The following is a 25,629-nucleotide window of genomic DNA, read 5'->3' as shown; positions in this document are numbered from 1 at the left end:
TGTAATCCCAGCACTTTGGGAGGCCCAGGCGGGGCAGACCATGAGGTCAGGAGTTCAAGACCAGCCTGGCCAACATGGTGTAACCTGGGAGTTCAAGACCAGACTGGCTGACATAGTGAAACCCCGTCTCTACCAAAAATACAAAAATTAACCGGGCATGGTGGCGGGTGCCTGTAATCCCAATTACTCAGGAGGCTGAGGCAGGAAAATCGCTTGATTCCAGGAGACAAAAGTTGCAGTGAGCTGGCATCATGCAACTGCACTCCAGCCTGGGCAACAGAGACTCTCACAAAAAAAAAAAAAAAAAAATCTGCATGTAAGTGGACCCTGAAGTTCAAACCCATGTGTTCAAGGGACAACTGTAATTTCATCTTTTAATTATTTGCATTTGGCTACTCAAAAAAGAAATTGAAATAAAAGAGTACTTAGGCCAGGCACTGTGGCTTCACACCTGAATCCCAGGTGGCACTTTGGGAGGCTGAGACGATGCAGATCATTTGAGGCCAAGAGTGGGAGACCAGCCTGGCCAACAGCCTGAGAACCCCATCTCAGATATGTTGTCATGGGCCTTTGGTGCCAGCTACTCAGGGGAGTGAGGTGGGAAGATCACTTGGGCCAATATACATATATACAGATATATTTTATTGGACAGTGCTGCTCTAGATGAGCAAAGGACAGGCTGTATTCACTCATCATGTATGGTCAGCTCCTAAAATAACTGTAGACACACAGGAAGCTTTTGCATCCACACTGCCTTACAAGGTCATGAACATTTTTAATAAGATTGATTTAAAAAGGCAGAGCTTAATTGAAAAATGTTGATGATCACGAAATGAAGGATCCATAGTAGCATTTCCTTAGAAGGCTTAGATTTGTCACCAAAACACGGCGAAAAGCCATTTTGCCATAGAATTACTGTGCTCTGGGAAAATGAAAAGTTTATTAAAATACATTAAAAATCTTACAATCTGGCTGGTGAAGTGGATCACACCTGTAACCCCATCACTTTGGGAGCCCTGAGGTGGGAGGACTGCTTGAGGCCAGGAATTCAAGACCAACCTGGGCAACCTAACAAGACCTTCTCTTTACAAAAAATTAAAAACAAGCTAGGTGTGTTGGTGAGCACCTGCAGTCCCAGCTACTCAAGAGGCTGAGGTGGGAGGACTGCTTGAGCCCGGGGGAGCCTGCTGCACTGCACTCCAGCCTAGGACAGAAAGCAAAAAAGAACACCCCATTACTTGATTTTCATGTATAAAAAAAAAATGCCTAATGATAAAGTTGGCAAGACTTAATCCCAGCTTTTAAAATAAGGGTGTCAATCTTATTCCTGTAGTCTTCCCTGATTGTAATATGCTCTCATACTGTGATGTTTTCCAAAGGATTTTTCAAAGGAAAGCCAAACCTTATTACTTTGTTGTAACGAAAATAAATTAACTTCAAGTTTTGCAGGGTCCCCCCACCCCTTGGCTCCAGATTTATGTTCAATCTAATAACAAAACATTTTCTAGGCTGGGTACAGTGGCTCACGCCTGTAATCCTGGCACTTTGGGAGGCAGAGGAGGGTGGATCACCTGAGGACAGGAGTTCAGGACCAGCCTGGCCAACATGGTAAAACCCCACCTCTACTAAAAATACAAAAATTAGCCAGGTGTGGTGGTGCGCCTGTAATCCCAGTTACTTGGGAGGCGGAGGTGGGAGAATTGCTTGAACCTGGGAGGCAGAGGCTGCAGTGAGCCAAGATTATGCCACTGCACCCAGCTTAGGCAACAGAGCAAGATCCTGTCTCAAAAACAAAAATGAAAAAAAAAAAAAATTTCTAGTATTTTAGTATTTTATAGTCTATGCTGGAGAAGACTTCAAAGGGATAATGAGCAAAAAGCATACAAAGAACTTGTTATAAGGCACTTTATTAAAATAAAAGTGCTTACATCCCTTTAATGCATTAATCTATTTCCTGAATAACACATGTAATATTTGACAAATACTGAACACCATGTGTGTCCCTTATAATAGGAAAACATACTATTTTATTAAGTTTTCTCCTTCCACCTTTTACATTTTTGCTCACCATGGTATTGCCTGTAGTATAGTTAACTGGCCTTAAAAAGGGGGTGGGGGGGGGGAATTTCTAGCTAGTGTTTTCTAACAGCAATTGCCAAATGCTACAGAAACCATAAAACAAATTCAAAGAAACATCCCAGGTAACTTAAATTAACACCAGTTTTGAGAAAACCATTTTTATTATCATCACCACCCAGCTTATCTGTGCTGGATTATGTACCAAATGGCCAGATCTTCTAAAGAACATCTACATAACATTTCTTTCATGTTTCAAGAGATGAAAATAACTGTACAAGGTTAGGTACAAAAGTACACAAGACAGCGGACACGAAAAAATCCATGTATGAGATTTTATCCCCACCTGCAGCTTTTATATATTTGAAAAGTAGAATTCATGAACTAAAAAATATTGTCCTTCTATAGTCCTGTCAAGTTTAATGGAAGTGGGTTTAACCTGATTACAACACTAACACCAGTATCACTGATCTGATATTTACAAAAATTTGTATTTTTCAATAAATTAAAGTCAATGCAACACCCATGCAAGCTAGAGTGCTAGCTGTTTGGTGAACAAGGACCTGACATCGGAACAAGAAGTCTGTAAGTCCCAAACTTTACAAGTGTGATCATTTTCAAACTGCATCCATTCCTCGCATTGAAGATGTGAAACCCAAACCCATTCCTCTTTGTGTGTGGGTTTGTGATCTTGCCATTTCATACTGAGCATCTAAATTTCGAAATACTTCTTCCTGTTGCTTCAGAGTCTTGTAGCTTTCTTCATCAACTGAGCTACATCCAGCTTCATCTTCACTCTAAAAATCAGACATAAAACATTACAATGAATTCAGATGGAGATACATATTCTCTCACTTGACACTATTTTTTATGTTTTTTTTTTGTTGTTGTTGTTTTTTTTTTGAGACGGAGTCTTGCTCTGTCGCCCAGGCTGGAGTGCAGTGGCACAATCTCGGCTCACTGTAAGCTCCGCCTCCCGGGTTCACGCCATTCTCCTGCCTCAGCCTCTCCGAGTAGCTGGGACTACAGGCGCCCGCCACCACGCCCGGCTAATTTTTTGTATTTTTAATAGAGATGGGGTTTCACCGTGGTCTCGATCTCCTGACCTCGTGATCCGCCCGCCTCGGCCTCCCAAAGTGCTGGGATTACAAGCGTGAGCCACCGCGCCCGGCCGGTATTTTTTTTTTTGAGATGGAGTCTCGCTCTGTTGACCAGTCTGGAGTGCAGTGGTGCCATCTCGGCTCACTGCAACCTCTGCCTCCCGGGTTTAAGCAATTCTTATGCCTCAGCCTCGCAAATAGCTGGAATTAGAGGCGCACGCCACCATGCTCAGCTAATTTTTGTATTTTCAGTAGAGATGGGGTTTCACCACATTGGTCAGGCTGGTCTTGAATTCCTGACCTCATGATCCGCCTGCCTTGGCTTCCCAATATGCTGGGATTACAGGCGTGAGCCACTGTGCACGGTCCCAATTTTTGTAGTTAGTAGAGATGGGGTTTCACCCCATTGGTCAGACTGGTCTCGAACTCCTGACCTCAGGGATCCCCCCCCCCGGCCCCCGCCACCCCCCAGCCTCCCAAAGTGTTGGGATTACAGGTGTGAGCTAGGCTGACACTATTATTAAATCATACTTTTGGCAGGGTGCAGTGTGGCTCACGCCTGTAATCCCAGCACTTTGGGAGGCTGAGACGGGTGGATCACCTGAGGTCAGGAGTTCGAGACTAGCCTGGCCAACATGGTGAAACCCCGTCAATACTTAAAAAAAAAAAAAAAAAAAAAAAAAAATTATACTTTTGGGATATGTATTTGATCTCAATAACTTAATTTCCATTCATTATTGAACACCTCCAAAGTACAAGGCAATGTTCTTTCTAGGTCTGGAATATAGCAGGGTGTAACAAAAGTTAACTTCAGTTCAGTAGGTTGGAAAAAACATAATATGTAGAAATGTCAGGATATAAATGCCACAGAGGAAAGTAAAGTAGAAAATGGAATGGAGGCTGGGCGCAGTGGCTCAGAACTGTGATCCAGGGCTTTGAAAGGCCGAGGTGGAAGGACTGCTTGAGCCTCTAAGTTTGCACCACTGTACTCCAGCCCGAGTGACAGAGCAAGCAGAGCAAGACCCTGTCTCTCTCGCTCAAAGTGTGTGTGTAGGGAGGACAGTGGGTAGGGGAGATAGGAATGTTTCGGAATGGGATTGCTTGTTATTTTATAAAAGGTGGGGGAAAGAACTCAAAAACGCTGACACCTGAGCGAAGACCAGAACTAAGAAAATGAGGGAAGAACAGTGCAGAAGGGCTAATAGCTAATACAAAGATCCCCTGGCACATTTGAAACTCACCTTAATACCCATCAATTTCCTAAATTTGACATTTTGGTCCTTGTTTCCAAAATTCAATTTTTCCCATATTTCAGCAGATTGGGATTTGTCCTGTTAAGAAACACTGAACTTTAAAATATGTAAAATTTAAATATTTTTTAGGACATGAAATCTCTCAACAATGTCTAAATTAAAAAAAAACAAAACATGGATGGCATTCAACCAATGTAAGTTTAATTATTTCAAGACTTAAGAAACCACAAAGTAAAGAAATATAAGCAAGAGGTTGGGCGCCGTGCTTCACTCCTGTAATCCCAGCACTTTGGGAGGCCGAGGTGGGCAAATCACCTGAGGTCAGAGGGTCGAGACCAGCCTGGCTGACTAGGTGAAACCCCGTCTCTACTAAAAATACAAAAAAACTAGCCTGGTATGATGCTGGGCACCTGTAGACCCAGGAGGGTCTCAGGAGTCTGAGGCAGGAGAATTGCTTGAACCCGGGAGGCAGAGGTTGCAGTAAGCTGAGATCACGCCACTGCATTCCAGCCTGGGCAAGAGCGTGACCCTGTCTCAAAAATAATAAAAATAAAATAAAAAAAATGGATTCTTTTCCTGTCATAGACCTTTTTTAACATGCAATTTTTGCGACTGCATGTCATTTGCATTTAATGTCATTTGTCATTGCAAATAATGTAAAAAAAAAAAAAGTACCTCATAATCTACAAAAAATTCTAAACCAAGTAGCCTCTTTTCCTTACTACTTCTATGGTAATATTAGTTTTCTTTTTTCTTTTTACTTGAGATGGAGTCTCGCTCTGTCGCCCAGGCTGGAGTGCAGTGGCACGATCTCGGCTCACTGCAAGCTCCGCCTGCCGGGTTCACGCCATTCTCCTGCCTCAGCCTCTCCGAGTAGCTGGGACTACAGGCGCCCGCCACCACGCCCGGCTAATTTTTTTGTATTTTTAGTAGAGACGGGGTTTCACCGTGGTCTCGATCTCCTGACCTCGTTATCCGCCCGCCTCGGCCTCCCAGGGTGCTGGGATTACAAGCGTGAGCCACCGTGCCCGGCCTAATATTAGTTTTCTTTGAAAGCTTGACTTCAATCAATTATGTTTTATTTTAGTATTAGTAACTGGCAAATAAGACTATCCTAGCTTTTTGTTTGTTTGAGACAGGGTCTCACGCTGTCACCCAGGCTGAAGTGCACTGGCATGATTTTTTTTTTTTTTTTTTTGAGATGGAGTTTCGCTGGAAACTCACTCACTGCAACCTCCACCTCCCAGGATCAAGTGATTCTCCTGTTTCAGCCTCCCAAGTAGCTAGGATTACAGGTGCCCACCACCACGCCTGGCTAAGTGGCATGATCTTGGCTCACTGTAGGCTCTGCATCCCGGGCTTAAGCGATTCTCCTGCCTCAGCCTCCCGAGCACCTGGGATTACAGGTGTGTGCCACCACACCCAGCTAATTTTTATTTTTTCAGTAGAGACAGGGTTTTGCCATGTTGGCCAGGCTGGTCTTGGACTCCTTATCTCAAGTGATCCACTCGCCTTGGCGTCCCAAAGTGCTGGGATTAAAGGCATAAGCCACCCGCGTCTGGCCACCCCACGTTCTTAGAAAGTTAAGCTCAAAGTAATATTTTTCAACCCAAATTTGTTTTTCTAAGCAATTACTAATTAGGAATAAACGACAGAAAAGCAGAATAAGAGAACTTACTCCTTCTTTCTTGCCCTGCCAAAGCATTTTCCTTTTTTTCTCTTGTTCAGCAAATTTCATTGGATTAACAGCGGCTGGGTTATAGTAGCTGGGAACAGCTATTCCTGTCTCTGCCAAAGCTTTAGCTTGCAGGGCTGCCATCTGAGCTGCCATGGCTATCTGAGGTGTTACTTGTGTTCCTGATGCCAACAGGGCAGCAACATTGAGAACAGAACCTCCAGTAGCTGCAGCTGCTTGAAGAGAATACAAAAATGGATTTTAAAACATAAACCTCCTGATTTACATTAACAAACGATTTATAAAAAGCTATGAATGTGCAAAAAGGCAGGATTTTCACCAAATACAAGGAAACGACTGAGTATTAGCTCACAAGTAGGTTTTTAGCAAACATTTATTGTGTCATCAACGGACATATTTCTACATAAACCCTTGATATATATAAAAACTATTTATTGCCAGGTGCAGTGGCTCACGCCTGTAATCCCAGCACTTTGGGAGGCTGAGGTGGGTGGATCACCTGAGGCTGGGAGTTCGAGACCAGCCTGACCAACATGGAGAAACCCCGTCTCTACCAAAAATACAAAATTAGCTGGGCATGGTGGTACATGCCCGTAATCCCAGCTACTCAGGAGGCTGAGGCAGGAAAATCACTTGAACCCAAAAGGCGGAGGTTGCGGTGAGTCGAGATCATGCCATTGTACTCCAGCCTGGGCAACAAGAGCGAAACTCCGTATCAAAACAAAACAAAAATCCATTTATTTACTTTGAGGATAGAGAATTCTGCAAATAGTAAGAAAGTATGATTTCAGTGGAAATGAACTATAGTGTTTTTAAGGTATAATTACAAAACAATAAAACCTTGTTTTTTTTTTAATTTATGAAATGTTCTCATGGACATTTCATTTGATGCTCACATCATATACTTGAAAAACAGTATGAAGCTAAGGCTGGGCGCAGTGGCTCACGTCTGTAATCCCAGCACTTTAGGAGGCCAAGACAGGCAGATCACAAGGTCAGGAGTTCGAGACCAGCCTGTCCAACATAGTGAAACCCCGTCTCTACTAAAAACTCCAAGAAAATTAGCCGGGTGTGGTGGTAGGCGCCTATAATTCCAGGTACTCAGGAGGCTGAGGCCGGAGAATCACTTGAACCCGAGAGGTGGAGGTTGCTGTGAGTCAGGATCGTGCCACTGTACTCCAGCACGAGTGACAGTATGAGCCTCCGTCTCAAAAACAAAAAACAAAAAACAAAAAACAAAAACAGAAACAAAATAAAAAAAAACCAGGCCAGGTGCAGTGGCTCATGCTTGTAATCCCAGCACTTTGGGAGGCCGAGGTGGGCGGATCACGAGGTCAGGAGATTGAGACCAGTGAAACCCCGTCTCTACTAAAAATACAAAAAAAAAAATTAGCCGGGCGTGGTGGCGGGAGCCTGTAGTCCCAGCTACTCGGAGAGGCTGAGGCAGGAGAATGACGTGAACCCGGGAAGCAGAGATTGCAGTGAGCCAAGATCGCGCGCCACTGCACTCCAGCCTAGGCGACAGAGCGAGACTCCGTCTCAAAAAAAAAACCAAACCAAACCAAACAAAACAGTATGCAGGTATTATGCTAAGGCCAAGTTCAATAAAGCCCTGGTATTTCCACTGTGATTGAGCAGCCCTCTGTAAACAAAGACACCTCTGATTACCTATTTTTGTCAGCCCAAAATATAACCTTAAAAAGTTCTTAAATTACCAACATTATGGGAACCAGAGTTACGAAACAGTAATGATGTAGTAAAAATAAAATGGCTATTTGTAAACTTTTGGAGTTTCAAATAAGTGCCATTGTTTACCAAAAATGTAAAAAGCAACAACAAAAAACCATCTTCCAGATTAAATTTCATACCAAATCAATAGTAAGCTCTCTGTGATAATTTTTTCCTTTTTTTTTGGTGAGACAGGGTCTCACTCTGTCACCCAGGCTAGAGTGCAATGGCGTGATCTTGGCTCACTGCAACCTCTACCTCCCAAAATCAAGCCTCCTGAGTAGCTGGGACTATAGGCGCACGCAACCATGCCTGGCTAATTTTTGTATTTTTAGCAGAGATGGGGTTTCGCCACGTTGGCCAGGCTGGTCTTGAACTCCTGACCTCAGGTGATCCACCTGCCTTGGCCTCCCAAAGTGCTGGGATTACAGGAGTGAGTCACTGAGCCAGGCGTGATAATTTTCAAAATCTGCAATGTTTGTTATGCATAAAAACTTGATTTCTTGAAAGAGAAATACATATTTCAGATCAGTTCACTTTCTTTGTCTTTTTTTTTTTTTTTTTGAGACAGAGTCTCGCTCTGTCACCCAGGCTGGAGTGCAGTGGTGCAATCTCGGCTCACTGCAAGCTCCGCCCCCCGGGTTCACACCATTCTCCTGCCTCAGCCTCTCCGAGTAGCTGGGACTACAGGTGCCCGCCACCACGCCAGGCTAATTTTTTTGTATTTTTAGTAGAGACGGGGTTTCACCGTGGTCTCGATCTCCTGACCCCGCGATCCGCCCGCCTCGGCCTCCCAAAGTGCTGGGATTACAAGTGTGAGCCACTGCGCCTGGCCCAGATCAGTTCACTTTCTTGCATAAACTGCATTTCCAAAATCGTAAAAGACAACTGGGGGCAGGTGTGGTGGCTCATGCCTATAATCCCAGCACTTCAGGAGGCCAAGATGGATGATCACCAGGTCAAGAGATCAACGCCATCCTGGTCCAACATGATGAAACCCTGTCACTACTAAAAATACAAAAATTAGCCAGATGTGGTGGTGCACACCTGTAGTCCCAGCTACGGGGGAGGCTGAGGCGGAGAATCACTTAAATCCAAGAGGCAGAGGTTGCAGCAAGCTGAGATCACGTCACTGCACTCCAGCCTGGGCAATGGAGCGAGACTCCGTAACAACAACAACAACAACAACAACAACAACAACAACAACATCCGTCGTGATGACTACAGTGTTACATAAACAAACATACTCATTACTAATTTATCAACAAAAATTATCCACATGGACCACATCAGAAACAAGTTACAAAATACTTAAGTGAGAACACTAAAATAAACTTTTACAGTGTACTGACGGGAAGTAGGAATCATAGGTGATTTTCTTCCTATTTTCTGTATTTTTCAATTTTTCTACAAAAAACATGTCAAACTTAGGCTGGGTGCAACGGCTCATGCCTGCAACCCCTCATGCCTGCAACCCCAGCACTTTGGGAGGCTGAGGCAGGAGGATTGCTTAAGCCCGAGATCAAGAATAGTCTGGGCAACATAGTGGAAGGTCCTCTCTACAAAAAGTAAGAAAAAAATTAGCCATGCACGGTGATGTGGGCCTGTAGTTCCAGCTACTCCGTAGGCTGAGGTGGGAGGATCACTTGAGCCTGGGAGTTTGAGGCTACCATGCGCTATGCTGGAGCCACTGCACTCCAGTCAGAATAACAGAGCAAATCCCTGTCTGAAAAACAAAAAAACTTGAAAGAGCTCAAATAGAGATGACTAAAAAAGAATTAAAAAAAAAAAAATTACCTGCAGCTATTTCTTGTTGTTTTTGTTTTTCAACCATTTCCTTTTCTCGCTGTTCTTGTAATTTCTTTGCCCTTTCCAATCTGCAAAAATAATTTCAATAAATTTAAAATAACCAATATAAAACCATTCTGTATATATCTCTCTATATGTGCATGTACAGAGACAAGCCAATTTCCATAAAATTTTAAATTTTTAGCATCCCTCCACCGATAGGCATATGTGAAGAAAAAGCAATCATTCTTAAGATGATACAAGCTACATTTGAAGAATACTACAACAGTGGTTTTAAACATTTTTGAACTGACTAAATAGAAATGAGCAGTTTTTATATGCAGTTCCAATTAACAAGTGAAAAAAAATTACATCTTGCAAGTAACATATTGAAAGCTGAGTAAATTTTAGAGCATGGTAAGTAGTAAATAACTTAAATTTACAGAATTATCTAAATGTTTCTTGAGGCAGAAAAAGCCAGCCAATCAAGACATTCGGATAATTTTTTATATTGAACAGACCTTAATAAAGTCTTCAATTTAATAAAAATCAAAAAGCCAAAACTAAAAGGTCAAGCAAACCTTGCCATTCTCTGTAATCCAATAAAATGGAAGGAAAACTTCTCTCAATTAGGAAATTACTTCTAGCAGTTGAACAAACTGATCATTTACAAAGGAACTTGTAAGATGAAACACAAATTCATCCCAAAACAAAAATGAATTTTTTTTTGAGACAGAGTCTCACTCTGTCGCCCAGGCTGGAGTGCAATGGCATGATCTTGGCTCACTGCAACCTCTGCCTCCGAGGTTCAAGCGATTCTCCTGCCTCAGCCTCCTGTGTAGCTGGGATTACAGGTACGCACCACCATGCCCAGCTAATGTTTGTATTTTCAGTAGAGATGGGGTTTCACCAATGTTGGTCAGCCTGGACTCAAACTCCTGATCTTCTGATCCGCCCGCCTCAACCTCCCAAAGTGCTGGGATTACAGGCGTGAGCCACCGTGCCCAGCCCAAAAATGAATGCTTGTTCACTCTACTCACTCTACTGAATGAGTAGTGTGCACACATTAAATTCACTAATGAGTATGCACACTAAACAACCTGTATGTCAAGTTTACCCTTCCTATATAGCAAATAACAAGTAATACTATCTTCACAATGAATTCCTGAAAGAGAAACTCTTTTCTTCATAAGGATTCCCTGATATATCAATCAAGCCAAATGCCACTAATGCCCTCTGTAATGTGGTATAAAGGGTACAGGACTGACAAAACTTGTTTTTGTTTTGGGGCACTACGGGTAATATAATGTAGGGGTAGTAAATTGGATTTGCTTTAAGAATTGTTAAGTTGGCCCGGCTCCGCGCCTCTCGCCTGTAATTCCAACACTATGGGAGGCTGAGGTGAGTGGATCACCTGAGGTCAGGAGTTCGAGTCCAGCATGGTTATTAACGTGGTGAAATCCCGCATCTACTAAAAATACAAAAAATCAGCAGGGCGTGGTGGTGGGCACTTGTAATCTTAACTACTTGAGATGCTGAGGCAGGAGAATCACTTGAACCCAGGAGGCAGGGGTTGCAGTAAGCCGAGATCACACCACTGCACTCCAGCCTAGGCAACAAGACTCCATCTAAAAAAAAAAAAAAAAAAAAGGAAAAGGAAAAAAAAAATTGTTGAAATTTACATAAAAGAAATTTAACAAGCTGTAATTTTATTCCCTTTTATGAAGCACATATGCATGGAAGGCATGGCATAGACTTGACTTTGTCCTTGAGAATAAAAGTTTGTAAATTAGCGGTAACAATAAAATGTAGGTCGCAGGCCTGGCAAGGTGGCTCATGCCTGTAATCCTAGCACTTTGGGAGGCCAAGGTGGGAAGACTGCTTGAGGCCAGCAGTTCGAGACCAGCTTGGCCAACATGGCAAAACCCGTCTCTATTAAAAAGAAAACAAAAATTAGCTGGGTGTGGTGATGTGCATCAGTAATCCCAGCTTCTTGGGAGGCTGAGGCGCGAGAATTGCCTGAACCCAGAAGGCAGAGGTTGCAGTGAGCCGAGATCGTGCCACTGCACTCCAGCCTGGGCAACAGAGCGAGACTCTGTCTCAAAATAAATAAATAAATAAATAAAATAAAAATAAAAAAAGTAGGTCACAGATCTGAAATCTATTTCCTAAACAGTTTTAAATCCTGACATTTAAGACCAAAAAAGAAACCAATATAAAAGGTCTATACATGGTAGTTTCTTATTAAGAAAAAAATTCTCCAGATTTCAAGGTAGTAAATAATCTCATATTCTGAAATTAAAGGACTACATCTAAAACTTTATCTGAAAGATCACCAAGTAGTCTACATGTCAATGAAATTTTGGATGCTATTAACGGCTTCACTTTTAAAAAAATCCAAAAACGCAAACAGAATAGACTTATGGCATTCAAGTAAATAACTTAAGGGCTTAAAAAATATTTGTCAGAGTTAATGAAATTACAATCTAGTATATATTAAATCCGATTTTATAGTAAATTATTTCCATACTAGTTTCAGAAAGAAGATATGTGTGACTACAACTGGTTGCATTAAAATGGCCATTGAAGATCTGGAATTAATACCATTCACTAAGGTGAATGGAAAGAAGGGGTAGGCTCACACTTTTGCTGCTGTTCAGCTGCAGTTTCTGTCAGGCTGGGTTCCCAGGGAAGCACATCAGGTTACATTGTGTTACCAGCCTGGGCAACATAGGGAGACCCCGTCTTCTCTACAAAAAATACAAAAATTAGCCAGGCATGCCTGTGGTCCCAACTACTTGAGAGGCTGAGGTGGGAGGATTGCTTGGGCCCAGGAATTCAAGATGCAGTGAGCCGTCATCATGTGCCACTGCACTCCAGCCTGGGCGGGACCCTGTCTCTAAAAACAAAACACCTTAATTTTGTAATGAGAGAAAAAAAATTTAAAACCTAAAAAGTCTATTTTTCAAGATATGAGAAATGCTCCAAACAAGTGCTTGGATTTTATTTTACTTTTTGCCTCTCTATGAGGCAGTTCTTTGAATAGTTTTGCAGATTTCAATATATAGCCGTGCTGTGTGTGGTTCCACCATTACTCATCTTTGAAACAGGAGAAAATTTGTGTGTGTGTGTGTGTGTGTGTGTGTGTGTGTTTTGAGACTGAGTCTCGCTCTATTGCCAAGGCTGGAGAGCAGTGGCGCGATCTTGGCTTACTGCAACCTCTGCCTCACGGGTTCAAGCGATTCTCATGCCTCAGCCTCCAGAGTAGCTGGGGTCACAGGTGTCTGCCACCACGCCCAGCTAATTTTTGTATTTTTAGAAGAGATGGGGTTTCACCATGTTGGCCAGGCTGGTCTCCCAACTCCTGACCGCAAGTGATCCGCCCGCCTCGGCCTCCCAAAATGCTGGGATTAACAGGTGTGACCCACTGCACCCGGCCGAAACGGCAGAAAATTAAAAATAATAATAAAAAAAAGTTCTCCCATAGTTATCAGGAATAAAACTTACAAGATCAAATAAGTTAGCTTATAATGTATTATCTGTTAATTGCCATCTTCAAAATAATAATATTGACAAAATTTTACTTACTGTTTCAGGTATTTTGTCTATTTGAGGGAGAAAAAAAGTAAAGGAAAAGTCATCTTAGATGAGAAAATAATAGTTCTTGAACCAGATTTAAGACTCAAAAAAAAAAAAAGTTTCAAATGCAAACTGAAAATATTTGGGAGTCTAAGTTTGAGAAAAATGAAATCAGTTAAATCATGAAGGAAAAAACAGAAATTGTTGTAGACATCTCAATCTTTTAGTTGTGCAAATGTTTAAGATGAGAATTAAAACTATTTACATAGTTCTAGATCACAAATATGCCACCATATTACTAAAGTATGTGAATCATTCTCTTACTCAAAGAATTCATCTTATCCACACAACTGAGCATTTATTTAAAGGTGAACTGGAACAAATGAATTAAGAAATATACACACCTTCTAGCTAAAGCTTCTTGTGCATCCATTGCTGTGTTTCTGCCTCTGAAGGGAGGTGGACTTGGAGTCCGGCTTAAACTTCTGCTAAATCTTCTCGGCTTTTCAATTCTCTTCTTTCTATCTCTGTAGTAAATCGTATTTCATATGTCAAATTATGGCCAAGTCATAACTATTTTGTTAATAAGAAATCAATTATATTTAGATAGTCAATAAAAGTCCCAACAATACAAAAACATTCAGTTTGAGATGCAAAAGATTTAAACATGTGTTACAGCTGAACTCATTGGAAACAACAGTTGTTTCCAACTCCCTCATCCCTTTTTAAGAGACAGGGTCTCACCATGTTGCCCAGGCTGGCCTCCAGTGATCCTCCTGCCTTAGCCTCCAGAGTACATGGGTCTACAAGCATGCCCCACCGCATCTGGCTGTTTCCAATCTTTTGCATAGTATATCCAATGTTGCAAAAGCTAGCCTTATATATTAGTCATTTTGTGCTTGTGTAGATCAATATGTATACCACAGGAATCATTCCTATTTTCATCTATAGTGAATTTGTAGATGTTTTTCAAAAATAAAAAGTTATTAACCACTAAAAACTAGGTCTAGCTAGGTGCCATGGCTCATGCCTGTATTCCCAGAACTTTGGGAAGCTCAGGAGGGCAGATGACCTGAGGGCAGGAGTTCGAGACCAGCCTGGCCAACATGGTAAAACCCCATCTCTACAAAAACACAAAATTTAGCCGTGCGTGATGCTGGGTGCCTGTAATCCCAGCTACTCGGGAGGCTGAGGCAGGAGAATCGCTTGAACCCAGGAGGCAGAGGTTGCAGTGAGCCAAGATTGTGCCATTGCACTCCAGCCTGGGCGACAGAGTGAGAATCCGTCTCAAAACAAAAAAACTAGATGTCAGTGACCAAAAAAGCACTTAAAAAAAATTTCTTAACTGGTAAGGTTGAAAGTAGTAAACTATTATAAACTAGAACCACCGAGTAAAAATTCATATTGATTTAATAAAGATCAAACAAGTGATAAATCATAAAAACCAAGTTACTGTTTTAAGTACAGATCCCTTTTTAAATGTATATTTCAATCTTTTATACACTGACCTAAGTTGCAATAAATTAACAATAGTATACTACTGTCTTATGTAAACAAGCAGAGAATAACACATTCATTGAAGAATATTTATAATTAGTTTTCCTCCTGTGCTCTTTATTGTATGCTTCCTATCTCAACAAAGCCTCCTCCCACCAATCAAGATAAATCTAAATTGTGTTCATTTACAAACAAAATCTGAGGTAGTTTGTACAATACAGTGGGTTAAGCATATGCATAGAATTTGCACTTAGATATATCTGAAACCTGGTCCTGGCTCTAGCACTTAATAATGATACTGTTTTGGAATTCTGGGGCAAATTTCTTAAACGTCTTTAAGCACGACACACGTACCTTTCAACATGGTTCTTCTGAGAACTAGATGAGCTAATAACATGCAAAGAATTCTAGCATACAGCATATGGTAAGTATGTAAAAGTAGATTTTTTTTTTTTTTTTTTTTTTTTTGAGACGGAGTCTCGCTCTGTCGCCCAGGCTGGAGTGCAGTGGTGCAATCTCGGCTCACTGCAAGCTCTGCCTCCCGGGTTCACGCCATTCTCCTGCCTCAGCCTCCAAGTAGCTGGGACTACAGGCGCCCGCCACCACGCCCGGCTATTTTTTTTTTTTGTATTTTTAGTAGAGACGGGGTTTCACCGTGGTCTCGATCTCCTGACCTCGTGATCCGCCCACCTCGGCCTCCCAAAGTGCTGGGATTACAAGCGTGAGCCACCGCGCCCGGCCGTAAAAGTAGATTTTAATTATTTGTGATAATAAAATTAATACAACAAATCCAGTGTTGAACACAACTGAATTTCTTTTGTTTTTTAAGACAGGATTCACTCCTGTCGCCCAGACTGGAGTGCAACAGCATGATCTCGGCTCATTGCAACCTCTGCCTTCTGGACTCAAGGGATTATCCCACCTCAGCCTCCCAAGTAGCTGGGATCATAGGTGTGGGTCATCACCCCAGGCTAACTTTCGTATCTTTTGTAGACATGAGGTTTCACCATATTGCCCAGGCTGGTCTTGAACTCCTGGGCTTAAAAAATCTGCTCGCCTCGTTGTGATTACAGGTGTAAACCACTACACCTAGCCAACAACTCGATTTTAATAGGCCTATTCATACCTGCACTTCGCAAGAGATTTATCAATCATGAGAATACTTGTGAATGCTATTCAAGTGTTTAGGTGTGTTCTTCATACATTAGGTAATGACTAAAATAATTTTACCATAATCTATAAATAGAATTGTGACCCACAATTTTAATACTCTCTTACTGAGGAAGATAAACGGACTCTCTGAGGGTCCTATTAAATTTTATTCAGGATGATGGTCACCTACCGACTCCTACTCCTTGTCCTACTCCTGCTTCTAGTCCTATGCCTGTGTCTTGATCTTGAGCGGGAACGAGACCTCATCCGCCGTTTTCTTTCCCTGCTTCTGGATCTCGATTTCTTCCTCTCTCTGCTTCTGGATCTAGATTTCTTCCGCTCCCTACTCCTGGATCGAGACTTCTTCCTCTCCCTGCTTCTACTACGATGGCGTCTGAAATTAAAGTGCACAGATTTGTAATTAAGAGTTGTGTTGTTTCATTTATACACATCATGAATTAGTTATACACATCATGAATTAGTAACGCAATTAAGACAAGCAAGTAACTGCACTGTATTATTTACAGAAATAAGCGAGATTTTCAAAGGAAATACTAACTAAAAATGAACCCTTCATTTTGTTTGATAATTTGTCCTAGAACATAGTAAACCTATTAACATGTCAAGTGTTCAATGCATCCTACCCAAATTTAAGCTTCCGTTTAATACTCTTCCCACAGTAGTTACAAAGCTTAATACTTTAGTTTATCTACTGAAAATTTTTGAGTCTGATACCACACACAACCCACAGAATTCTCCAAAAAAAACCTCACCAAAAACCATTCACAAATTTGAGCTGTGATCCAGTTTCTCAAAAATCTTTTTATCTATACTCCAACATCAAAAAAATCTAGATTGCAGTTTAGCAGCAAACACCTACATCACCATCGATGATGCAAAAGGATTGTTTATCGGCTTAAACAACACAGTTTAACAATATGATTTTTTCAGTGCCAGACAGATTAAGTGATTAAAAATCTCAGCTGGGCACAGTGACTCACTCCTGAAATCCCAGCACTTCAGGAGGCCAAGGCCGGCACATTGCTTGAGCCCAGGAATTCGTGAACAGCCTGCACAACATGGCCAAAACCCGTCTCTACAAAAAAACACAAAGAGATTAGCTGGGTGTGGTGGCACATGTCTGTGGTCTCAGCTGCTTGGGAGGCTGAGGTCAGATCACTTGAGCCCTGGAGGCCAAGAGGCTGCACTGTGCTGAGAGCACACCACTGCACTCTAGTTAGGGCAACAGAGAGACCACCTCAAAAAAGAAAATCTAGGCTGGGCGTGGTGGCTTACACCTGTAATCCCAGCACTTTGGGAGGCCAAGGTAGGTGGATCACCTGAGGTCAGGAGTTCGAGACCAGCCTGGCCAACACGGCGAAACCTCATCTCCACCAAAAATACAAAAACTAGCCAGGCATGGTAGCACATGCCTGTAATCCCAGCTACTTGGGAGACTGAAAAAGGAGAATCGCTTGAACCCAGGAGGCAGAGGTTGCAGTGAGCCGAGATCACGCCACTGCACTCCAGCCTGGACAACACAGCAAGACTCCGTGTCAAAACAAAAAAAAAAAAAGAGAAAAGAAATCTAGGCACTTGAGATTTAGTCATCCCTTATACCCCATTCTTGGAAACCATTTTTGCATGATGAGAAAGCAAAGCCCAAAGCCTAAAAGCAAAAAACAAACAAAACCACAAACCCAAACAAACGAACAAGAAAAACTCCCTAATGATGATTTTTTTGGGTGTTGCTGGGTTAATGAGAAACTTTATGTAACTCAAATCTTATTAGAAGGTACTAAATTAGAATACAACATGACTTACCTTTCACGAGACCTAGATCTTGAGTGACTTCTGCCTCTTGATGACTTTCTTTCTTTGCGTTTGTGCCTGTCCTCGCCATTTTCAGATGAATTTAGTCGCTCTCTTCCTTTATCAGAAAAATGTTCTTTGTCATTATGTTCCTCAGACTTATGTTTCTTAGAGGATTTATCTTTGGATTCATGTCTTCTTGCCTGTTTTAAGAAGAAGTTGGTTCTTTCAGGAAAATAGTGCAACAAAGAGAGTTAGTATGGGTATCAGTAGACAAAAATGTTGTGATGCAACATTAGTAACCTTAGGAGTGTGTGGCAAATAAAAAAAAGATCTAGTTTCACATCACCCAAATGTTGCAGATGTAATTACTATTTTTTTTACTATAAACACCCAAAATGTAGTTCCTCCCCAAAATATTTTCAATACTACAACAGAAACAATGATTTTTAAAGTTGAAATATTGAAAAGCCATTATGCCAGACAAAAGAGGAATCCCTTATGTTTATCTAAAAGAATACAGACCATGTATATACATCAGCTTCTAAATCCAGAGTACATAATGTAAAGTTTAAGTAAGTAATGGAGATAATGACACAAAAAGTGCACCAGAAACACATTTCAATTAGGTAGCTAAATATAATTATTACTAAGTACTAGTATTTTCTATAATTTCAAATTATTTTACACAGAGATGCAGTGTCCCTTTTATAGTTATACTGCCTGCTACATCCTCTAAAAGACAGTTCTTGATTTTCCTCCCAATGTCTAAACTGTGAAGCAATCACTTTTCATCTTGCGGTATCCCAATAGGCTTAGAGGAGTATTACATTTCATGTACCTAGGGTAGAAATGGCAACTGTATGTTTCAATTTTAAAGAAACCAAACTAGGTGTAACAATTAATCCACGTGCCATCACACAATACATACTGCCCCCATACTTTAAAAAGACCAAGGCCTTCACATTTGCATTCAGAGACTCAGCTAAAATTAACTGCATGATCAAGTCTCATCCTACCAAATACCAAAGTAGAAGTGCTACATACTACAGTTCCCTACAGGAAGATCTGTCAAATTCATCTTGTAGTGAAAGTTTAAAATCCTAGACATCTCTGAATCACTAAATTTTAAATCTGGAAGGAAACTCAGATCCTCTAACTTAATCCCTTTATTTTATGTATAACTAAGATCTAAAGTTACAAAGCTACATGGGTGAGCTGAACCTATACCCCATGTTTTTCTGATGCCCAGGCTACCACTTTTCCACTGTAATAAGACACTACTGTTTCCCAAAAGGCCATAGCATGTTTCTTTCCACTCACGATTAATGTTTCTTAAAAATAAAACTTGGCCAATCATTTTGGAACATGCATGATGACATAGCTGAAAATGATCATAGTACGTAATTTATTATTTGCAGAAAAATAAGAGACCTGGAGACACAACTAAATTTTAGTTTCATTGCCAGTTCTCTATAGGAGCTTAGAAAAGAAATTTTCCTTGGTTTTGCTATAAAGAGGCAGACTGGAAAAGTCTTAAGTGGTTAAACTTCTAAAGGTTTTAAAGTTTATTTCAAACCAGTTTTTCAAACATAACATTACTATTAATTTAAAAAAAACATTAAAACCCTTAACTGATTTAAGATATATTTAAGGGAAATAGGAGTTTGAATGACTAATAGTTACCTTATCATGAAGTAGGCTTATTATTTTGCTATCTGAGTCTGCAGCGTCTTCAGTTCAGTCTCTTCGCGCATTAGCACGCTGAGTATGATTTATTATAGAAATGTTATCATGTGAGCTAAACAAAATAGTCATTTTCACAAAAACTCTCCTAAATTAAAAATTTAACAGAGCTTCCATTAGGGGAAGAGGTGAAGTCCCTGCCCACACTTGTTTTAGGAGTCCCTTACCCAGCCCCCACAAGACTCTTCTCCCTTTCTAGCTACTACTTCTACACTTCCTTATTGGCTCATTCCTTGTCTTCTCAGGTGGGTGAACAAGTAACTCCTCTGCAATACAGCTGTTCCTTTCTTTTTCCTCAAGTTTTGGTGTCACCGCCACCTTTTCGGCTGTCCCTCACTCAAACCTTTATTTCAAAATTCAATAGTTCTATTAGGGAAACTGAACTAGTTTGCAAAAGAAAGGAGAACTCCTGTTATCGTTCATGAGGAAAAAGCAGCCCACAGATATCTAGGGTATTGCTATGTAAAGATGATTGCTGTTTAAAAATCCTGAGCAACTGTCAGGCACCAGGAGACTCGGGACCTCAGATTAATGGAAGCTCTGTGTGACAGGCCTAAAAAAACCAATCATATTCTTCATATGAAATTTTTGTGAATATTTTCACAATATAATAAAATTAAAGTTTTGAAGGTACTTTTCACATAAACATCTTCTTCAAAAATGATGAATCAAAATCATGCTTATTTTATAACCCAATAAACCTTTTAAATTTCAAGTTTTGTACTTACCTTGACAATGTCTTATATTCATACAAATCTTTCTACCAGACACTTTATAAGTATTTTAAAGTACCTATTCACTACAAAGTGTTAATTACCTCTTTGCTTCTGCTCCGGCTCCTGTGTTTTCTTCCTTCGTTATCTGTGAATACACACAAAAAATAATCACCATAAACAAAGTTGGAGAAACATTTCATCTTAAAAAACTCTTAATGCTGGAGAAAAATGACTCCCATTAGTCTTCTTCCAATGACTAATTTTTTTATGGCACGGGTGGGATTATTCTACATTAATACAACACATATGTGAAACAAATCAAGAAATCTGAGCAAACCAGGACATAAAGCATCCTAGATACATCTTTTAAACAGTCATAGACTTTTTGTATTTTACATATATTCTGACCAGCCCATCTAGTTTCCTAGTCTATAGCAAATTCATAAGGGGGTTTAGTAGTGAGAGGTAAGCCATTAAGAAAAATAAAAACTAAAGAAAATAAACAGGTTGAATTATATTTGATATGTTCCAACATGGCGAAACCCTGTCTCTACTAAAAATACAAAAATTAGCTGGTCATGGTGGCGCATGCCTGTAATCCCAGCTACTCAGGAAGCTGAGGCAGGAGAACTGCCTGAACCCAGGAGATGGAGGTTGCATTGGGCTGAGATTGTGTCAATTTTTGTATTTTTGCTCCCGGCTCAGATGATCTGCCTGCCTTGGCCTCCCAAAGTGCTGGGACTACAGGCTTGAGTCACCACGCCTGGCCAACAAACTAAATGTATGTGTCTTCTTATACAACAGGTCTACATATCTTATACAAATGCTGACAGTTGTAACCACCTCTAAGAATTCATACCTGACTTTCGTTTTCTTTCTCTTGACCTTGATCGTGATCTTGAATAATGATGTTTTGAAGCTCTAGGAGAAACAGATACATCTGACTGCTCTTTTTTCTTATCTGTATCTGGTGATGTCTTTTCTGGGGCTAGTCCATCTCGTTCTGTATCACTAGCCTAAAAGTTTAAAAACAAATGATTAAAGTTCTTAATTATATTTTGAATGTTTTCAATTTCTTAAAAGAGGGACAAAGGGAGGGAAGATAGCCCCCCCAATTAATAAATCAGAATGCCTGCTTTCCAAGTAACTAAATATGCTTTGTACACTAATAAGCCTGAATGGCTTGAAATGACGAACCTGATACTAAAGCGAGACCTACATATTTAGACTGATGTATCTTTAATTTTCTAATGATGATTCTTATAACTTTTAAAACATGGGGTGGGGTGGGGGAGGAATAAGGGCTCCAAGTATTTCTAATAAGCATTCAAGCAGAGAAAATACAGTCCTTTTTAGATGTGCGAATGCATTTAGCTGACTTTACCAATACTTTTAAATTAGCATACATGTCAAACATCAAAAATGAGTTGTTAAAGCTTAAAGGTACTCAAGACCATAAAATCTTAAAACAATGCCTAAGAATATTATAAAATAATAAACAGAAAATTAACTTACCTAAGTGAGAACCACATCTTAATGTCATTAACCCTCCTTAATGAAAACAGCCCCTTGGCACAGTGCTGCTGCAAAATATGGTCTGCCTCTCCTCAAATGTGCTCTGGGCTATGAAAACATTAAGTTGTTTCTGCTTTAAAGCATTTTATAATTATTACAATATAAATTTTACAAGTTTCAACTAATGCGGAAGGTAGACAATGGTCGGCTATCTGACCAGAGAATATGAAAATAAAATAATTGATACACCTGGGGAATTGATTACTTAGGAAGGGTTGGCAAGCTATGGTCCTCATCCTGTTTCTGTATGGCCTTGAGCTAGGAATGGTTTTTTACGTTTTTAAAAGTATTTTAGGCATGTTTAATAAATAACTTCAGTAAATAGCACTGTAAAGACTTAACTGTTAAAACTAAAGGCACTTAAAACGCCAGTGTTGTGGCTCATGCCTGTAATCCTAGCACTTTGGGAGGCTGAGGCGGACGAATAACCTGAGGTCAGGAGTTTGAGACCAGCCTAGCCAACATGGTAAAACCCCGCTTCTACTAAAAACAAAAATTAGTCAAGAGTGGTGGGGCGTGCCTGTAATCCCAGCTACTCAGGAGGTTGAGAGAGGAGAATGGCTTGAACCCAGGAGGCAGACGTTGAAGTGAGCTAAAATTGCACCACTGCCCCTCCAGCCTGGGAAAGAATGTGACAGAGACTGCACATGGCCCACAAAGCCAAAAATATTTACCATCTGGCCCTTTACAGAAACAGTTTACGGACTTTTCACTTAGAACATCAGACGGAGTCTGGATTGAATAAATAGGGAATCCATAGTCTTCAGCAGGAGGAATCACATTAGAGAACTTCCTCCTTTAGGAAGGTTAGTCCAGAAAATGAATACCAAATATCAAGTGCAATAAATGGGGGTATTGTATTTTAATAAATGAAGTCTTGAGAGGTCGAGTTACTTCAACAAGTATTTACTAAGGGTCAAAAATGTGCCAAAACCAATGCTAGACTTAGGGAATAAAGTGATAAATTAAAAAAGAAAGGTTTTGCAGTTCAATTATGAGATGAAAGATATAAATTATGTGTTATTCCTCTAACAATGGTACAAAAAAACAGTAAGAAATAAAGTAACTACAGGGAGGCTCTCATGCCAGCATATTGTGTATGTACTTATTTCTCCAGTCTGGGTGACTTCTGGAACCATAAAATTTTTATGCTGAAAGGTTTTCATCCCTTAGAATAGAGTTCAACTTTCTTGTTTCACAGATGAAATCCAGCAACATCAGCTGACTTGCTTAAAATGATACTGCATCTCCATCTCTTTACTGTGTTTACTAATAAATGATGCTGTATCATTAAGGATGATTCTGATTTTTCACAATGAATACTGCACACTTTATTTTTTTCATCATTATCCTTAAGGACTATTTCGGACTCATCTATTACTTGCTGAGTGTTTGTACAGCTTACACTTGGTAAACAGAAGTGATCTCGAAAATTTTAAGCACCGCTATCACTTCTCTCAGTTGCACAACACTTTTGTCAGAGACAGAATTCCTTAACTAGTGGCAAATCCCATTTACTTTTGCAGAGAACAAGACTAGAATCGAAAACAATCTTTGCATGGAAAAGCTAGTGCTTAGCCTAGGCAGTTTTCAGGCAATGGTTTATCTAACTTTAACTTTATGCTTAACATCACAAAGCTGCGCAACAGAGAAACCTCCGTGACACAGGCTAACTTAAAACTTACATCAACCATTTTCATCTGTAAAATATACTACGGAGCAACAAAAAAAACCATCTTAACACTAAACAGGAATGATAGGTGGTCATTGAGGCCATGGAAAACTTTTATTTCCCTGAAGATATTTCATAGTAGCATAATACACGTATCCAGGAAAAAACCCCACCAAAAACTGAATATTAACATTGCTCTGAAATTTTCTAAGATTTGATTTAGTACGAATCTATGTGTACACATAAACGTTAACTGCAAAACAGCCTTCTATTCCAGCAATGGCTCTACAAGGTAGCCACTTTGGTTTCTTATAATTTACATTTTGTTGCAAAACTCTAATAACGGCTCGAAACATAGTAGACAAATCTTTTTCCACTGTGAAGGAGGTAAGCACCGGATTGAATACTAGGCCACTTCTCTAGGGGATTGTCTTTTTATCGAACAAGGCACGGCATAAATAAATGTTTAAATTCACTTCTTAAAATACTGGAACCCGGCCGGGCGCGGTGGCTCACTCCTGTAATCCCAGCACTTTGGGAGGCCGAGGCGGGTGGATCACTTGAGGTCAGGAGTTCGAGACCAGCATGGCCGACATGGTGAAACCCCGTCTCCACCAAAAATACAAAAAAATTAGCCGGATGTGGTGGTGGGCGCCTGTAATCCCAGGTACTCGGGAGTCTGAGGCAGGAGAATCGCTCGAACCCGGGAGGCGGAGGTTGCAGTGAGCCAAGATCGCGCCATTGCACTCCAGCCTGGGCGACAAGAGCAAAACTCTTGTCTGAAAAAAACACAAAAAAACCTGCAACCCAAGAAAAATAGTATTACTCTTTAAGTATACTGAGGCCCAAAACACTAAACAAGGAAAACAGTAAGTAAAAGAAACGAGGCTAAACTCAATCAACTAGATATTAGAGGGGTATGGGGGAGAAAGAAAAATTATCTGCCTAATCCCAGGCATTCCAATCGTTAGGAAGAGCAAACTTTAAAATTATCACTACGTTTAAAAATCATAATTATTATCGAAAATGATATAATTTTTTAGTCAGTAAAAAGGAATGCAAAATCTTTACATTTTCCTTTTAGCGGAAGAAAAATGAGGTAAGCACAAAATAATGTGCATCCGTCAGAATTGGGTATCTTATACACACGCAGGCTTATTGTTCAGAATAGATAATTCACAAACTGTAGCTCCTCTGGGGTCAACGAAGAGTTTAAATTTAAAGGAACAAGGTCAGTGACAAGACTTAACTATAATGCTTCTCGGACTTCAAATTGATTACATCACGGGCCACTTCGGAAACCGCGTATCAGTCAGAATTGGTAGTTCCACAACCTTTTAAGTTGAATTTTCACTCCCTTTCAGCAATACCTTTTTAGCTCGTTAATACACAATAATAAGGTTTACACTGACGAACACTAATTGAAATTATGCAACTAGAAGCATCTCATTGAGCGTACAAAAAAAAAATCTACAAGTCGCTCTCTTCTCCCACACTATCCCTTACAGACACCGCCTTTTTGACCCAATACTTTTCAGAGACCACTCCTGATCGTCTTTCTCTTCCCCAGCCCCTTTCTCCACCGCAAATTCTCAAGCCCTAAAAAAACTTAGAATAAATTACTAGCCAGGGTGAATAAGTGAAAATGGAGGAAATTCAGTGAGGCGAAAGGAACGTAGGGTTGGCGAAGAGAGGAGGAAAGTTCTGGAAAAAAAAGGCACTCCCTGCCGCTCCCCACCCCCACCAACACCGCCTTACTTCCCCCTCCCTACAGCAGGCAGCCATGATGGCGGGCGCAGAAGAAGGCCGCGGCGCCATTTTGTCCACACACACACACACACACACGAACAAGGCTCTGGGAGCCGTTCACCCACTGTTGGAACGTACCAGAAAAATATCCTTGGCTTTAAACTCAGACTCGGTACCTACCGCCATAGTTCAGAGTCCCGGCCGCTAGAGCGGCGCCTCCACTTGTCGCTTTCAACAGTACCGGCCGCTCCGAAGCTTCGCCTCAGACTAAATCGCTCGCGCGAGAGACCCGGATGGCACAAAGGAGAGGAGGCCCGGCGCGTCGCACAGCTTGCTGGGAGGAAAAGGGGCGGTAATAAGAGTTTCTATAACAACGCAATTCGAGGCGGTCATTGGGTGTTCTTTCACAGGGGAGTGTAAGGACCGTGAAGAGGGCGGGGCCAAGAATACATCCTAGGAATACGCAGTCGGGAGAACGGAATGGGCGGAA

General features: G+C 40.9%; 1 protein-coding gene across 4 annotated transcripts; it reads right to left on the bottom strand.

The window, feature by feature from the left end:
• Positions 1–1,891: 1,891 nt before the first annotated feature.
• Positions 1,892–25,629, bottom strand: RSRC2 (arginine and serine rich coiled-coil 2). Of its 4 annotated transcripts, none has more exons than XM_032168429.3 (12): positions 25,320–25,629; positions 21,659–21,766; positions 21,003–21,159; positions 20,245–20,288; positions 19,368–19,445; positions 17,694–17,906; positions 16,060–16,263; positions 13,625–13,747; positions 9,651–9,730; positions 6,108–6,340; positions 4,418–4,507; positions 1,892–2,873 (listed from the first exon to the last, which is right to left on the bottom strand). In XM_032168429.3, exons 5-12 carry the CDS (start codon positions 19,373–19,375, stop codon positions 2,694–2,696), a joined length of 1,131 nt encoding a protein of 376 aa, XP_032024320.1. In that variant the 5' UTR covers positions 19,376–19,445; positions 20,245–20,288; positions 21,003–21,159; positions 21,659–21,766; positions 25,320–25,629; the 3' UTR covers positions 1,892–2,693. The 4 variants fall into 4 exon arrangements, with proteins under 4 accessions (XP_032024320.1, XP_058280714.1, XP_032024317.1 ...); XM_058424731.1 differs by having other exon boundaries at positions 6,108–6,337; XM_032168426.3 differs by lacking the exons at positions 19,368–19,445; positions 21,659–21,766 and having other exon boundaries at positions 17,694–17,884.

This window comes from Hylobates moloch, unplaced genomic scaffold, assembly GCF_009828535.3.
Source record: "Hylobates moloch isolate HMO894 unplaced genomic scaffold, HMol_V3 SCAFFOLD_12, whole genome shotgun sequence".
NCBI classification, from domain to species: domain Eukaryota; kingdom Metazoa; phylum Chordata; class Mammalia; order Primates; family Hylobatidae; genus Hylobates; species Hylobates moloch.
This window is presented reverse-complemented; position numbering and strand designations above follow the sequence as displayed.

Coding starts and splice junctions, on each gene's coding strand:
- RSRC2 (XM_032168426.3), bottom strand. Junction 16,264..17,693: donor AGATCTAGGTCTCGTGAAAG/GTAAGTCATGTT, acceptor CTTTAATTTCAG/ACGCCATCGTAGTAGAAGCA. Junction 9,731..13,624: donor CAAGAAGCTTTAGCTAGAAG/GTGTGTATATTT, acceptor TTATTTTTGCAG/ATTGGAAAGGGCAAAGAAAT.